Source organism: Chlamydotis macqueenii, chromosome 3 (genome assembly GCF_036417535.1).
Source record: "Chlamydotis macqueenii isolate bChlMac1 chromosome 3, bChlMac1.mat, whole genome shotgun sequence".
Taxonomy (NCBI): Eukaryota; Metazoa; Chordata; class Aves; order Otidiformes; family Otididae; genus Chlamydotis; species Chlamydotis macqueenii.
In genome coordinates this window covers 119,802,360-119,818,915 of record NC_141558.1, presented here as the reverse complement: position 1 = coordinate 119,818,915, position 16,556 = coordinate 119,802,360, and the positions used below count along the sequence as shown (strand labels likewise).

Genomic DNA, 16,556 nt, shown 5'->3' with positions numbered 1-16,556 from the left:
CTTGTCCAGTTGGGCCATGGTAAAACAATAAATACAGAAATGCCATTTCTATGGGCTCTCTGCACGTAACAGTGCAGCGAATAATGGGATCACATTTCAAAAGACAAGTCAACCTCCTTAAGTCTTTGCAGTCGTCTGAGAGCAAGTGTCGTGTGCTTTTTCAAAGCATTTATTTTATCCGAAGGTAGATTGTGAGGAGCATTAGGCAGCCTGGCAGCCTGCTTGTTGGGAGGGGAACACAGAAGAGAAAAGGGACCCTCCTGTGGATATTTGTTGCCCTGGGCAGGAGTCATTTAGTATTAATGCTGTCAAAGATCCTTAGAAATAGCTTGGTTTATAAGCATGAAACTCATATCAAGAAGCACAGTATCAATAAGGATAGCTAGCAGCCCTGACTTTAGTGCCTTCAAGTGTTGCCAGTACTTAGAAATGCCAGTTAATCAGCATGCAGACCAGAGATGGGATTTCTTGTCGATTATGATTGATGGTTTTGTCTGTGGGATTTTCCCACATCTTGCCTGTAGCTGTGAAATGGCAGGTCACTTGTGTGTATAAATGACCCAAAGCATATATGTGATTTCCATAAACTTGGGCAGGAAGGCAGCTTGCAGAAAAAAGGCATACTGTGAAGCAGAGTGATAACTTCCAAGTAAAATCACATTTTTTCATTGGTTGTAGAAAACAGTGATAATGCACAGTTCCTTATCAATGGCACATGATGCAAGGCAGATTTGACCGTAAGTGCCTGGGCTTTTCAGCCAGTTGCACAAAGAAATTCCAGGGAAGGAACAGTGGGATATGGTTTAACGTTTTCCAAATCTATTTTGAAAAATGCAGATGAACATCTATATATCAAACTGATGATACAGATGAAGTATCTGAAACCAATATATCAAAGATTCTTCACTTTCCTATAAAAGTAATATGGCAGCATGCCATTATTATAATATAAATCTTTTCCTCCTTACTACTCAATAACAATATATCCTCGGCCATCATTCTTCCCTTCCGACGTTGTTGCTGTTATCTGTAATTTCCATAAAGTTTCCATGTTAACAATGCTTACTTCGCTGCACACTTACATTACTAGTCAGTGCACACTTCCAGAAAACAAAGTATCTCATGTAAATGTTTTGTGCATGCCCGTTCCATATTTTTTTTAATTAATGCAGCTAAGACATGTTTTAGCAGAGGCTGAAGTATCATGTTTAGATTTGCTAATCTAATATACCTTTGCCAATTTTTTTTCTTTATGGAATGTGGAGTGTACATATTTGGCAAGATATTTCCCTGCTTGGGTTTTCCTTGAAGAATTATCAAACTTGTGTTATAGATTGTACATATTATTGGAAACATTGACTATTTCTAGTGTGATTTATTGAGTTATATTAAGTAGAAAATGCATATTTAGATCAGAGGTCATCTCTACTCAAGTATTTCATAAAGTATTGTAGAAAAAAGAGGTTATTAAAAAAATTGGGAGTGGTTTGGTGTTTGAGTTTTTTGTTTGGTTTTGGTTTGTTTTTTGTTTTTTTTTTTTTTTTTGGTGGTGGTGATTGGTCATCCCCCCCTTCATTCTTCTATGTCATCAGTCACTGAAATATATAAAATGCTAATGTCTACATTTCCATCTATGCCTGTCTGGAGTATTCAATCATTTTCTGTTACACCACCTTTATAAGGGAAGTATGCACGTCTATTTGTTTGGTTTTGGCAGATGTCTTCCATTTTCCTTGTCAGATGTCAAAATTGGCTATGATAGAATTGATTTTCCTCTGCTAAGAATTTAATTTTTTTTTCAATTATGTTTTCATCTTTCTGGAGACTTTTTCCATTATAAAGACTGGACATGGACCCATGTGGAACCAGCTCCAGGAAACTAGTGGTAGAACATCTGTATGGTAGCTGTGTACATTAAGAGCACGCTTCCATCATGAGATGGTTTATAGATGGGGTGCTGGGATTGCCTATGTGTTGGCCGTCACAGCTGATCTGGAACATGGTATGTTAACATAGTGGGTATTTTAATACATTGAAAATTTAGAAGTGGCAAATCTGTGCTTTCACTTCCCTGCCAGAGGCAGTGGTTCCTTTTTGCAGGTTCTGTTTTTTGGCTGTGCTCTGAACTGGACTTGGATTAAAGTGAATGGAGTTTGGGGAAAAAAGGTTGATTTATCCAGATGAGTTGGTTGAGAGGGTGGCTGAACAAACCATTGTACAGACATAGCTCAGGGGAGGATGCCTACTTGGTAGGGACAAGAAGAATTGATCTCATGGGTGAAAAATGATTCATCCACTGCCAAGGCAATAATTGCATGGACCTGAGCCCTCATCCAGTACTCCTGAGGTGAAAGACTTCTTCCTCTGTAAAAAAATTGTGCAGAAAGCGCAAGTCCTAAGCATCAGTGCTGTTTTTATGTTAATGTCTCAGGAAATATTAACGTTGGTAAAGATTGTGGTGGTGGTGCTTATAAAAATATACTTGGGGTTTTAATGCATACTGGTCTACTTATCCTGCTTGGTTGGAAAAGCATTTAGTAATTAAGTTAATATAATTAAATCGGATATTATGAGCACAGGATAGATTTCAAGCATTCTTTTTTCCCCTCAAGGTTATAAAATATTATTCTTGCATTAGCATCTTGGAGTCTGTGGAGGAGAGATTTTTGGGTAAGTTAAAAACAAAAGTTCAGTTAAGGTAGAGTAAGGAGACTTGATGTCTTGGCATGGCGAGTGCACAACGTGCTTGTGGCTGGTGGCTTGGCATCCAGATTCTTTTCAATAACAAAATTTTAGAAATTTTCATTGAAAGTGCAACATCACATGATTCTGTAATTCTATTTCTGTTTAATATAAAGTATTAAAAAAAGACATTTTGAAAATCAGTGTCACCGTGTCCAGGACGAGTATGAAGTACTACAAGGAACAACTTATCCAATTTTACTGTGTCATCTAAATATAAACTTTGGCATGAAACAGCTCAGAAAAGGCAATCAAGTTTTTAACACTTAGTAGAAGGCGGCTTCATCCAGATAAAGATGTTATCTGCCCTTCCACTTGGGGATGCGTTGCACACCTTGCAAAGCTGGCTGTGTCCTTAATACAGAAAGGCCAGTTGTCGATTCTATTCCAGCTTCAAAAAACATACTGGGCTGAGGGAGTTACCTGGTCTCCCTGTAATCCCATGGGCAGTGAATGGTCAGTAGGTATGCTGAGTGCCCAAGGCTTGTATTGCCCAAATCTTGCTATGCTAGCCTGTAGAAAGCTACACAGTTTATGCTATGAACCGATTATGTGCATCTCTTGAAAACCCATCTACACTTGGCTTTTCAGATCTTCTCTAGTTTAATTGCTTCAAACATGCTGTTGGGTACTGCTGTAACTTTGAATTGGTTAAAACCTATATAAATATTGAAAGATATGCATACAGCATCTTCCTTTCTTCTCTCCCTGAGTATTGGTTTAGCCTTTATACTTGAGCTTATTTTGCCTCTTTTCAATTGATATTGTAGTTTATATGATTGTTTCTCGTAGCTGAACTTAATCATTGCTGCTGACTTAGGGTCTTACTGTAGTTAATATGTTCATGCACACGGTATTTCCCTTTTTTTTTTTTGTTTCCTTTTTCTAAAACTTGTTACCATAATTACAGTAAATTGTTTCTTTGACTGCATGTTGAGAGGGCAGAAATGCTGTGCCAGCAGCCTTTTTCTATTCTTTGCTGCTCCTACTATTCTTTTGCTGGCTCCCAAGGGTAATAAGATCTATGCACTCCACTAGTTTTCTTGCATACTTAGCTGCAATTCCAACCTTTAGTAATTATTATTTAATTAACTCCAAAGTATTGGATGAGTAATGCAAAATTAAAAAATATAAAAAAGAAAAAAGGTCAAAACAAAGTATTTTTTACATTTCAAATCCATAAGCATTATTTCTTTTTGTGTAAGACATTAATCGGACAGTGACATTAAATGGTCTGTATAATTGTAGACGTATCAGAGGTATGTAGTAAAAGAAAGTTTGGCATCTGGCTGTGGATCAAATTTGTTTTCATAATTTGTAGTGAGAATTTCTTAGAGCCTTGAATAAAACTCTTTTCTAATATTGAAATTTTAATTCTGCTTTATCTTTTCTAGGTGTTTTCTTTTCAATTAGCAGAAGTTGAGTAAATTTTTTTTTTTTAATAAACACATGACTAATTCTGGCAGAAAAAAAATATTTTTATGTATTTGGATATCTACTTACAAATCAGTAGGTCTGCACTGTGAAGGTAAAAATGAGCAGTAAATGTTTGTGTCCATATATTTCTGTGAAGGCAACATAAATACTGGCTTTTAGTAAATAAAAGTTTCTGGGTTTGCTTTTGTAGTGGATGGCTGTATACACAGAGCTGCCGGGCCCTGCTTAGTGGCTGAATGTCGCAACCTGAGTGGCTGTGAGACTGGACAAGCAAAAATTACGTGTGGATACGACCTACCTGCAAAATGTAAGTCAAATGTTTCTCAGTGTTTTCTTTTTGTTTTAAGCACATGGAGCTTATATGCGTGCTTTATTTCCCCATAGTCTAATTCAACAAGGTATTCATTTTACAAAATTAGCAGTGGGACTTAATTAAGCATGTTCTGTAATAATGTCTTACCCTCAAAGCAATTCAGGCTTTTCTAAACGATTATTTCACCTGTGTTATCCGATGAAAACCTACATGTCTCTAAAATATAAAGCATCTTTCATGTTTATATTTTGCAAGCTAAAACATATCCTTTCATATGCATAATAAAAGATTGGAAATGCTTTATGAAGTATGAACAAAATATACATTATCATATTTAAGTTCCATGGAGACAATTTTGGAAATGTTGCATATTTCATATTCTTCATGCAGATTCCTTTATTGTGAATACTTTGAGAGCCGAGGAGATCAAAGTGATGTATTGTGTTTTCAGCTGCTACATAGAGGCTGATTGGCAATTACTGTGAAGGCATCTGTCACGCTTTAGCTTTTGACAGAGTGCAGCTCAGTACTGGAATGTTTTTGTACCTTGAAAGTGGAATTGTCAAAATTCTTATCCTATTTAAAATAGGAAGATGGCTATTTGACCTTGTTGTGTAGATGTGGAGCTTGTTTTGGGAAAAAAAATAACATGTTGACAGCACGTTGGTCAGCCAGTCTATTATATAAGAATAAAAAGTAGTAAATCTCTGCAAGTCAGGATCTTACAGAATAGTATATTGGGATATGATGATATGAATACCAAGAAAGCATTACAAACAGCATATAACTAGAAATCAAGATCGCTTTGTTAACGCAGTTTGCACTATGAACATGACTCATTCAAATGTATTAGGATCTGCTCTCTAATTTGTCCTACATATTTTTCATGTAAAATCAAATGCTTACTGCAGTGGCAGGTATCGTTCTAGGTTCCTGTGGCCCTTAATGCCTTAGGCGAAGAAAATTGTGTTACTAGTCATTTGCTAGCACCTTCTGTGATGATGCTGAGAACTACCAATTATTTCCTTGACAGTGATAATTGCTATATATGGGAAAACTTTGCTGTATTGTATGCATAGTTTTACCACATCTTAATGGTTATTTATGAAAGGTCAATTTGACTAGAGGTCAGGGAAGTTGTTGAGGAAGATTCAAGGTGGTAGTTATGCTGGGTTTCTGAATGGCCAAAATCTTCACCAGATTCCTAGAAAACTGATAGGATTGTTTGATAACACACTGCAATTTACTGGAGATTTTTGATATTTAATTCTTCCCCTTTAAAAAAAAAAAACAAAAGAAATCTCTTGAGAGGGACAGAAAAGCTGCTCAGCCATAGGTGCATTATTCCTCCCATGTATTTTAATGAGAGAAATTAAATACAGGGTACCAAAGCAACGAGCACTGAACTGTGCTAGAAAGAGAGAGTCATGTCTGAGGTGTGGCCTCCCTTTAAATTTTATAGCAGTTTAATGGGTCTTGCTTAAGCTAGATTTGTAGAATGGGATCCTGTTTGAAGGCTATAGGAAGTTTTTTTGGTTTGTTCTTTATGTAAGAATAACAAAATAAAACAATGAGAAAACCCATTATCACTTGCAGATGGAAATAAAACATGTAACCAGACGTAGAGAAAAGTCAATATTCTGCTCAATCAATATTCTTAGAGATTGAAATTACATCAAAGACACATCTATTTCTATTTGATCATGCATCAACATGAGAGGGGGAAAGGATATGTTAACTGACACACAGGCACAAGGAGGGAAATGTACATTTAGCATGCAGAGGCTGAGATTCAGATTCTCTTGATTTCTTTCTTAAAACTTATTTGTGTTCACCAACTGCTGTTTTCTTTTACTTTTCCCTTTAGAAGCTTTTGGTTGTAGATTCATTAAATTATTGTATCTTGTAGACCATTCATCTGAAAGTGATCAAACAATCAAGACTTTGTTTTTGTATTTTAAAGAGTTATAGAGCCACTGGATATCTTTTGTCACTCTGTGTCACTTTATCATAATAGTATTGCAATTTAACTGTGGAAACTATTTCACATCTGTTTTTTGTGATGAGAGCAGCAATATGACGGGAGGTCCGGACTTCCCCATCCAGATGCGCCGTGGTGCAATTTTGTGTGTCAGCAATTTGTTGAAGGTTGTAGGTGAATGGATATCTGCCAGCTTTCACAATGAGTTTGCTTTTCACTTTCCTGTTTGTATATAGGAGACCAATTGCAATAATCCATTAACAGTTTGAGTAGCGCAATGATTATATTGTTGTCTCTGCTCTTCTCATGACTGTAGTTGGATGAGTAATGATAGTAAATGTGAAATGTATTTCCTAGCATGATGAATTGTTATTTTTTTTTTTTGTTATTAAACAGAATTGTAAAATGTTACAATTGTATTTCCTACCCCTGGGATTTTCCCATCTCTAGTTCTTGATCCTGAAATGCTTTGCTTGGAAACAGTTTGCTGAAATCAGCAAAGCTGCTCTGGGACAGAGCAGCTTGCATGTGTGCTGTACGATGCAGGACTTGAGCTTAAGCTGAGACCCCGTGTTAAAGAAGACTTAGTATTCAAAGATCATGCAGCATATTCCTTTGTTTTATAGACAACTTGGAGGAAATTGGAATTAAATTTGGCATTTGAAGTGAAGGTATTATTTGTTAGGAAGCTGGTAGTTGGTAAATAAAAAACACTCTGGCAATCTCCTTTATGATCTATTGTATTTTTATTGAACATTTTTCTGTATTTACTTAAGTTAAATAAGAAAAGGTCTGATAAATAATTTCTTCACAAAGAAAAAAATTTAAAAATAATGTGTGACTGAAAAATGCAAAGATTTAGGATATAGGCTAGGTTTCTGTGATTTGTTCTTGTTGCATCTGAGTTAGAGATCATTTTTGAAATTAATAAGTAACAGTATATGTTCAGGGAGAGAATACATAAAATAGTTCATTTTTTCCCTCATCTTTTTATCCTAATAGTGTGAACAGACCAAAATTAACATGTCTGTAGCCTAGAGATGTTGCTTTATGAACTTTTCAAGATATATATTTTCCAATGCCAAAAAAAATAGTCTGTATGAAAAATAGAAGTGACATAAAATTGAGTTTTCTAATTACCGGTTAATGTAACGTTCAGTACCGTTTTAGAGAAGTCAGTGTAATCACCATCTGCCTTCTGTGCTGCAAAAGCCTACACTAAGCCCCCCTAAATGCCAACTGAGTTATTTGCTGAATACATAATTTGGTGGATGTAATCTATTGTTGTTTTTCAGCAAACACCTATGCAAGCTCCCACGTTTTCATAGTGCTTTGAAGGGCTGGAAAAGGCAGTGCTTTTTGCTGTGAGATATTTTCCTTTAATGCTCTCCCAAACCGATGATCAATTACTTAACTTCTGTACTTCATATTGTTGTTCCTTTTAAAGTTCATTCTAAATATTGTACAACTGGTCTTCAAACATTGAGTAGTACTCTGATACCATCATGCTTTAAATAACAGATGAACAGTATCTGTTTAAAGCTCTACAAATGCTTGTTTTCTTTCTCATTTGATTAATAGTTTCAGTTGGCTCTACTGGCAGAAAATGGTCTGAATGCAAATTTTGTTTATGAGTGGAACGAAATGGCCTTGTGGCTTGTTATCTGCTTACAGAGGTCCACTATTAAAAAAGACCCCTTCAAAACACATTAGAAAATACAGTCCTGTTCTGCAAGGTATTTAACAGGCTTAAAACCAATCGAAGACCTTGTGCCAGCATCCAACACAGGTAATTGGTACCCTGACCTTGGCAGGAAAGGACTCCCAAGCTAGCTTTTTTTCTATTGTTAATATGTCTAGTAATCATTTCATTCTCTTTCTAAAAACATTTGCTAATAAAACCCCTAAACCTCAGAAAATAAAATCCTATGGCCTGTATTATGGGATAGAGCCAGCTATTGGTAAATCAAATCCAAAAGATGGACTTTCAGTGGAGGTACCTTGCCAGAAATGCTAGGCAGTTTCTCATACATTATTTTATGTTTTTAATAAAGCTATAATATTTAGAATAAACTTTTTTATTTGCTTGATATTTTTAGTACTTTAAGCAATGTCTTTTAGGAAATACTATATATAGCATAGTTTTCTGGTCCAAAGTCACTGTGTAGATCAATCTGGAGTAATAATGTGAATGTGCTCTCAAAGACAATTCCTGCTGTGAAATGAGTAGTTAGGAGGAGTGCTAGTATTAAACGCAGTGGGAGGAATCAGCCTTTAAATTTGTTTAATCAGATTAAAAAGTGGAGATTAAAAAGTAGAGATTAAAAAGTGTGCTTCTGTTATATAGACATAATTTCCTGCATTTAAAAGATGAATATTTGCAGGGTATTATTTTAAAGTAAGGCTGTAAAGGTAGTGATTTTAAATCTCCATATTTTCTTGGAGATCACTTTACAGAGCTGTAATTAAAAGGTTGATTGTGCAGAAACGGAACTCCAAAACTCTACACCAGTACTCTAAAACTGATCAACGGGAAAAATGGGCCATAATATTCAGGTGTATTATCTGAATTTCCAGGATTCCTTTGTTTGTATACTTACTTGGTTGATAAAATAATACATAAATTTTGCTTCAAACAGTTCTAAATATCTGATAAATGAGAGTCAGAAACTTTCTTCTGCGTGGTTCTGATGTGCAGAAAAATGTCTTTGTGTGAGTGTTCAGTTTGCTACCTCCCTATTTCTTCTGGGAAGAGGTAAGTCTGGGAATTGGAAAATAAGTCTGGGAATTGAAAAGGAAGGCATTAAAAGTGAGCAATATGTGGGCAAGAGAGGATTGCTTAGAGAAGCCCAACTTGGCTGCTAATTCCCAGTTGCTGAATGGCCTTGATCTTCTCCCACAATTGCTTTTAAAGATCTAAGTGAAAACAGGTGGTGCCACCAGATGCGTAACTAGACTGAAGTTTGATGAGATTTCAGTTGAAATAGGCTGCTGATAAGCATAGGGTGACACAATCATTACTATAATTGAAACTTCATAAATGTTATGATCGTTTTCTAGGAGGGATGTCTTTATACTTGCTAACATAGCTGAGGAGTGTGTTGGTTTTGTTTAGTGGGGGGGGGGGGCTACAGTGGCAGCTTCTGTAAGAAGCTGCTAGAAGTTGCTTCCCTTTGTCCAGTGAACTCAGCTGGGCCTAGGGCAGACCCGCTGCTGGCCAGGGCTGAGCTGATTGGTAGCAGAATGTTCCCTGGTAGCGCCTCTGAGGTACTGTATTTAAGAAGGGGAAAAAGAGGAAAAAAAAAAAGGGGGGGGGGGCAGGGAGAAGATGTGAAGTAGTAGAAGTGGGGGCAGAGAGGGGGAGGCGCGAGCCTTGTGGGTCTTGCAGGCCTCACCCTCTGGCCTCCTGCCGGGCGGCTGACTGGGCCCGACTCAGCCCGGCCCGGCTGCAAGAAGTGGAGAGGAGAGGAGATGTGAAGAGATCCTGAGAGGCGTCTGCCAGCCTGTTGTGAAGAATTTCTTGAGAGAGGAACAGCTGCAGACGCCAACATCAGTGAAGGAGGGGGAGGAGTAATGTGGCTCCTGGCCAAGATTCCCCTGCAGCCTGTGGTGATGACCATGGTGGAGCAGGTTGTCCCCCTGCAGCCCATGGAGGCCACGGAGGAGCAGAGATTCACCTGCAGCCTGTGGAGGACCCCACGCTGAAGGAGGCTGTGGCCTGTGGAGGGCCCGCTGGGCCAGCCGTTCTGGAGGGACTGCACCCCGTGGAAGAGGTGACCCACGCTGGAGCAGTTTCACGAAGGACTGTGGCCCATGGGAGGGACCCCACAATGGAGCAGGGGAAGAATGTGAGAAGTTCTTCCTCCAAGGAGGAAGGAGCAGCAGAAAACAATGTGTGATGAACTGACCATAACCTCCATTCCCTTTTTTACCCCCTGTGCTGCTCAGAAGGGGAAGGAAGTAGAGAGAATTGAAATTAAGTTAAACCCAGGAAGAGGGAGAGGTGGGGGAAGTTCTCTTTCTCATTATTCTGCTTTGTTTTTAATAATAAACTAATAGTTTTCCCCAAGTTGAGTCTGTTTTGCCCATAATGGTAAGGTAAATGATCTCTCCCTGCCCTTATCTCAAACCTCAAGCCTTTTTTTTTTCTTGTATTATCTCTCCCTATTCCCTCAGAGGGTGGGGGGAGTGAGCAAGAGACTGTGTAGTTTGGTCCCGCGTGGGGCTAAACTACGACAAGTAGCATCACATTATTGTCAGCATTGTGCCCAAACTGTGTGACACGGAATGGAAACAAAGATATAGCTGGAAAAAGCTCTAGTTAGGTATTTCCTTCAACAGTTCTGCTACAGCAGTTTTGCTATCCCTTTTTGGTATTTCTTAAATCTTTGTAATTGCTTAAATATTTAAAACTAAATTAAAAATGAGGCAAAGCAGGTTAATATTAATCAAAGATCCAAGAGCCTTTGTTCTTGAGTGATATTTTTGTTTTTTAAATTCTTTGATAAAGGATTTTTTAATGATTAACAAAACCACTTACTAGTATTTGTGTGTTTTCCTTCTGAGTTGCGTCTATGTTTTAAAGTTGGGGTTTTTTTAATAAGCTAAATTTTTGTATTTTATTACTATTTTGAAAATAAGTGCAATGATGTCTTCGTTGTGTTTTAATTTGGTCTAATTGACTCCAGACATCTTAATGACCCACTATATTCACCATTAACAATAGCACACATTGCATATGCTGCAAATGTGTTGGAGGGCAAATATTAATGGTTCTTCAGTTCTAAAACCTGCTTAGATTTTAGAGGGGGTTTTATGGTACATTGTAAGGCTTTATGGGTTGTCTCTCCCTTCTGTACAACCCCCCACATACGCACACAAAGGGAGAAGTTAGAATTCGTGGGGATTAATGGAGAATGTGTTTATCAACTTCAACTAAACAAGTTCAAACATGTAACTCTCTCTTCCAAATCGGCTCAAGGTCTGTCATCAGTTTGGGTAGAAAAGAGACAAGTGCTGTAGCTACCAGCTGAAATGCATAGGTATGAATCAGCAAGAATCTTCTGTCATGAGCGTATATAGTCTTTGCCCTTGGATTTGAGCCTAGCTCATACACGTTTTTTAATGGATAGATTCTTTAAAATTTAGTTTGTGAATGGACCAGAGTGTGTGTTTGTCAGCGCTCTGTGTAGTGTCATGCTGTGGTTAACTTACGGCATATGCAGCTGGAAATCTTCATTTCACATCAAGTTGTTCACTCAACAAATGTATGCATTGTGGCTAAAGAAAATGTTTTACTATTGATCCTCACTACTGGATCTAAGTCCTCTTCTTTTGGCCACCGCTTTTTACAATCTGGTCATTGAACACTGAACTCCAGGACAGGAGCGGATACAGACAAAATTAAGGAGGACTGAACCATTTGCTCAGTAATTGAGTCCACCATTGGCTTATTATGTGTGTGTGCTAATATGATGTAATAGCAGACGGCAGAAACTTGATATTACAAATTTCTCTCCCTGGCCTTATTTTTGTAGTTCTGGTCATCTACAATTTCTGCACGGGTCTAATTGTCAGTGTTCATGAAAGGAGTTATAGAACTGAGCTTGCAGTGTAGTGTGGCGGTGGCAGGAGCCCATGTTGTTTGGTACCGCAGTTCTCTGGTGTCAGCGCCCAGCGTCCTGGGGTTCACCCTCTGGATACCCTCTGGATGAAATAAAGAGTAAGTTACAAGGTGTAAACACTTTCCTAATGCTTAATTTATGTGTAAGGTGCTATTTAAAATGTTTTCTAATTTAGTGAAAAATAATTTTCACTGGAACGTGCCTTTCCGCACCAGTGTTGTGTAGTCATTCCTCAGGCATGTTGGCACTGGAGAAATGTCTTGTGCCCCTTAAGACTAATATGTTTTATTTCCTCTATACTTGGATATAGTTGGTCCATTTTACTCAAATTATAATAATAAAATTAAAAGTCTAATTTGTAGCAGAAAAATAAAATTCTGATCACTACAGTCAGCTGACAAGGAGAAGGAGTTATAATGGGTTCTAACGGAAACGTTTATGCTCCTTTAACTGCAGCAGTTACTGCTGCTCCCCCTCTAATATGTTCTTTCAGTAGCCAAAGCCTACATTCAGTATTTGAAAAATTAATCTGTGATGCATGAGATTTTGTCTGTCTGAATTTTGCTTGTCTCATTTTAAATGGTGATAGAAGTTGCTTACTGTAGTAAAACACAACATTAACCTCATAGCGTGTTGGCACTTTGTGATTTACGGTGGTTTAGTCTCTGGAAAATACGGAGCCTGTCTCCCAAACCTGGATTTAGCTTATAAATTATGTTGGCACAGGCTTGGGGCTTGAATTGGAATATTAACTGCTGATCCCCCATCTCCCTAGGGTAGGAAGAAGGTTTAGAATTGTAGCCTCTCGGAGATCATTAACTTCATATAATTTCTTGAGATCAATAATAATTATATTATTTTAGCTGGAATGTTTTAAAAGCAGTACAGCCTAATTTTCTTTCTTGCAAGTGAAGTATAGGATTCCTTTTTGTGCTGAATCTGCATATTCCTCAGCCAAAACTATGACAAATTATTTTCAAACGGAAATAATCAGGTCATAGGTAATAAATACGGACATAGCTATTTTCATTCTACTATTTTGAAATAAAGCAAAAGGAATAATAAGGACATGAAAGGTGCTGTGATTTTTTTGAATTATCCTTTACTTGCCCACAAACCTCGCTGTTTACTTGAGATTTAAAGCTGCTAATTTTTTTTTTTTTCTGAATATATTTGGAAAGAATCTTACAGATGAAAAGTGAGACTGCTTCAAGAGGAGTTCTTTACCTGTGATCTAATTCCTTTAGACCACTTTAAAGTGGATAGAATGGGAAGCTTATGTAAAATGGTTTTTAAAAAATCTTTGTTTCATGCAACAGAGGAATCTTGAACCTATTTCATTTAAACTAAGTGCACAGACCAAAACATGGGGTTTTTTTGGTCAAAACTGAGGTCAAACATTTGAAACATTTCTCTTCAGGAAGAAGACATCAGTTGTGAGACTGCAGGGCGTAAATAATGTTTTAATTGCTGTAGGAAAGAATCTAAATACTGATGAACCGGAGAGTAAAAAAAAAAAAGAAGAAAAAAAAGTATTATTTTACATGCTAAACATGCTGTTTCACTACTGGTGAAAAGAAGCCATTATCCAGGACGTTTTGTCTTTGAGTATGGGAATCAAAATCACATGGATTTTTGTTGTTGTTGCTGTTGTACAGCAGTAGGAATTTATGAAAAATTAGTTCCCACTTTTTTTTTTTTTAAATTTCTGATAGCACCCTGCTTTTCTTAGCATTGTCTTCACACTAAATTTTTTTTTTTTTAGTTTTGTTTGAAGTATTTCATATAAGTTGTAGAGGTTACATTAGACTATATTTTCATTTATTCTTAGACCTCTCAGATTCTTTCCTTTCTTTTTTTGGTATTTGTGAGTTTTCAGTGACGTTTGTGAAGATTCTTGAGTTAGCATCAGTGATCTTGTGCCTTTTTACAGAAAAAAAAGGAAAACCAAGTGATGGAGGGGATATATTTATGTTACTGTGTATCTGTAGCTATACATGCATTTATCTATGTGTGTGTTTGTATTTTCTCTGTGCATGCTAGTCTATGTTGCCGGTTATTTACATCATTGCATGAATTGCAAATGTTCTACCAGTTATTCCCTTCTGGATAGGTGGCAGTATCTTTTAAGTTAATTATCTAATGATTGAAAAAAAATATATTCTGGATGCCGTTGATTATTGGCCATTTTCAGAATACTTGGAGAAGAAATGTTACTTTTTAGGTGGTTGCAGCACAGGACTCTCAGCTTGCTGGATTAGGACTGAAGTTTCACTGTGGGAATACAAGGGAACTTTGAAATGCATCATCTACAGGGCACAGCAGTCACTCTAATCTGGGCTTTACACCTTTCTGGAGTTCTCTGAATACTAACAAAAAAAAGACCCAGTGGTATTCCAAGTGACTGGTAATAGTTCTAGGAGCAAGTTTGGGAGAAAAGTGTATTAATGCAAGAAACGGTAGACACAGTGTAAACTTTTTTATAGCTATTTCTGCCCACATGCTGATATGTAGGTAAGTACAATTTGTATAAAATAATATATGCAGTAAGAAGCCAAAAGAAAGTGTTAATTAAACAACTGTCACCAACTTTGAATTGCATCTTCTTACATACTCTTCCTTAGCTATTTGTCATCCTACAGATCTCTCTTCTGGCTCCTTGGGAAGGTGAGCTGTACTGAATTCCCTTTAACCTCAGACACAGTGGACTGAATTCTTACATTTTCTGGTGATGTATCAGAGACATGGACAGAGAAATGTGTGACCATTTTAATGTTTCAGTGTGGTAAAAAAAAATGTATTTGATACATCACTGCACACTTCTAAGTATGCTTCCTCTTCAGTTTTCAATAAAAATAGTTGGTAGCTTTCCAAAGCTTTTCCAGGCTTATAAATAAATAAATACATAAGTGAGAAATGCTTTGCAGCACTGAAAATAACTCCTTTGATATCTAATTATATGTATGTCTGTCTGGATCACACTTCTTTTTTTTTTTTGCAACTTTCTTACTATGCTTTCAGTATAATTTTATACAGTGTTTGCATTAGAATTAAAACATGTGGGTCAGTTTTGAGAAAGTAAGAATACAGTAAGAATCTTGTTTAATATCTCATAGCCTGCATGGGCTATAAACAGCAGGTCCTCGAGACTCTGAACTGTTTAAAGTACCCATAAACACAAAGGAGGAAACAGTTTCTTGCTGAAGCTTTTTGTTTTAACGGCGGAATTATTAATTTTTAATTCTCCAGTAGAACTGGGGAAACTGCGTGTTATGTGTGAAGCAGAGAGGGGAAAACCCCCTCAGACACTGAGAGGTGTCATGGATAGCAAAATTTGTCACATAATATGCTCTGAAAGCCCGCAGTTTTGTAAATAGCAATTCATTCAAGTAAAAGATTGCATTTGTGTCGGGTGTAATCCTGTCAGAGGTGTAATCTTGTTTAAAACAACGTTTGGTTTTTTTTTTTCACAAAATGGAGCAGAAACATTTCCAGGGAAGACTATTCATTTAAAATTAATTTGTTGTAATACAGCCTCATTCATGAGAAGCTGGAAGGGAAGTTAACACAAAATTGACTGGGGAGCCATGAATATTGCTGGATTTCTTTCAGTTTAGAGAGTTGAACATAAACAAAGATGCAAACCAAGTAATTTTAAATCAAAATTTTACACTTGTCAGTGAAAGACAACTTTAGAAAACGAGTTTTGGCTTTGAACGATTGGCTAGAACTTAAGAATAAAACTGCCTCCCCGTCACTGGCAGAATCTCCCCTTATTGCATATTTTTTGAAGGGCAGAAAAACTCCCCTCTTCTTGTGATTTATTGTTAAAGATTGTTTATTACATCTCTTTCTTAGGGACTGTACAAATGGAGACTGCTTTTAACATAAAAATTAATTTTAGCCAAGACGTATTTCCTTCCAGATTACAAAAGAAAAACAAAACAAGACAAATCCCTAAACCTCCCAAATGACAACAACAAATTCTTGTTTTGGTTAAATTTTTTACAGTGGTTATCGTTAAAACACTTCCAGTATTGTTCTTGCCTTCCTCGTTAGCTCATGCTTATGAGTTGCATGGCACTGCCACCACTTTGGTCTTTCTTGGATTTGCTGCTTTTGGTACAGGAGTGGACCACCCCACACTGGGATGTGAATGAAAATCTAAATTATGTTTCATCAGCTGCAATGCCACTACATTGGCACGGGTATAATTAGAGTAGTAGTAACGAAAACTTATATACAGGTTTCCCTCCATGGGGAATTCAAAGGCATCAGAGAAGAGGCAGAAGATCCGTATCTTCTGTGAAGCTTACAGATACTTGCATGTCCTACTACAGCTGCTGGTCCGCAAGCCCTCTTTCTTTATGGAGCTTTAATTATGCAATTAGGGTATCTGAATTTTTTTCTCCTTTAAAAAAAATTTAAATATGCAAGTATATTAGTTCCCCAGACACTT

General features: G+C 37.1%; 1 protein-coding gene across 9 annotated transcripts in view; it reads left to right on the top strand.

The window, feature by feature from the left end:
• Window positions 1–16,556, top strand: part of MACROD2 (mono-ADP ribosylhydrolase 2) — a 924,269-nt gene that overhangs the window by 277,993 nt on the left and 629,720 nt on the right. For all 9 annotated transcript variants that reach the window (XM_086743837.1, XM_086743836.1, XM_086743834.1 and 6 more), the window contains one exon: window positions 4,370–4,486. In XM_086743837.1, coding sequence (XP_086599963.1) covers window positions 4,370–4,486 — 117 coding nt within the window. The remainder of the gene's footprint in view (window positions 1–4,369; window positions 4,487–16,556) is intronic.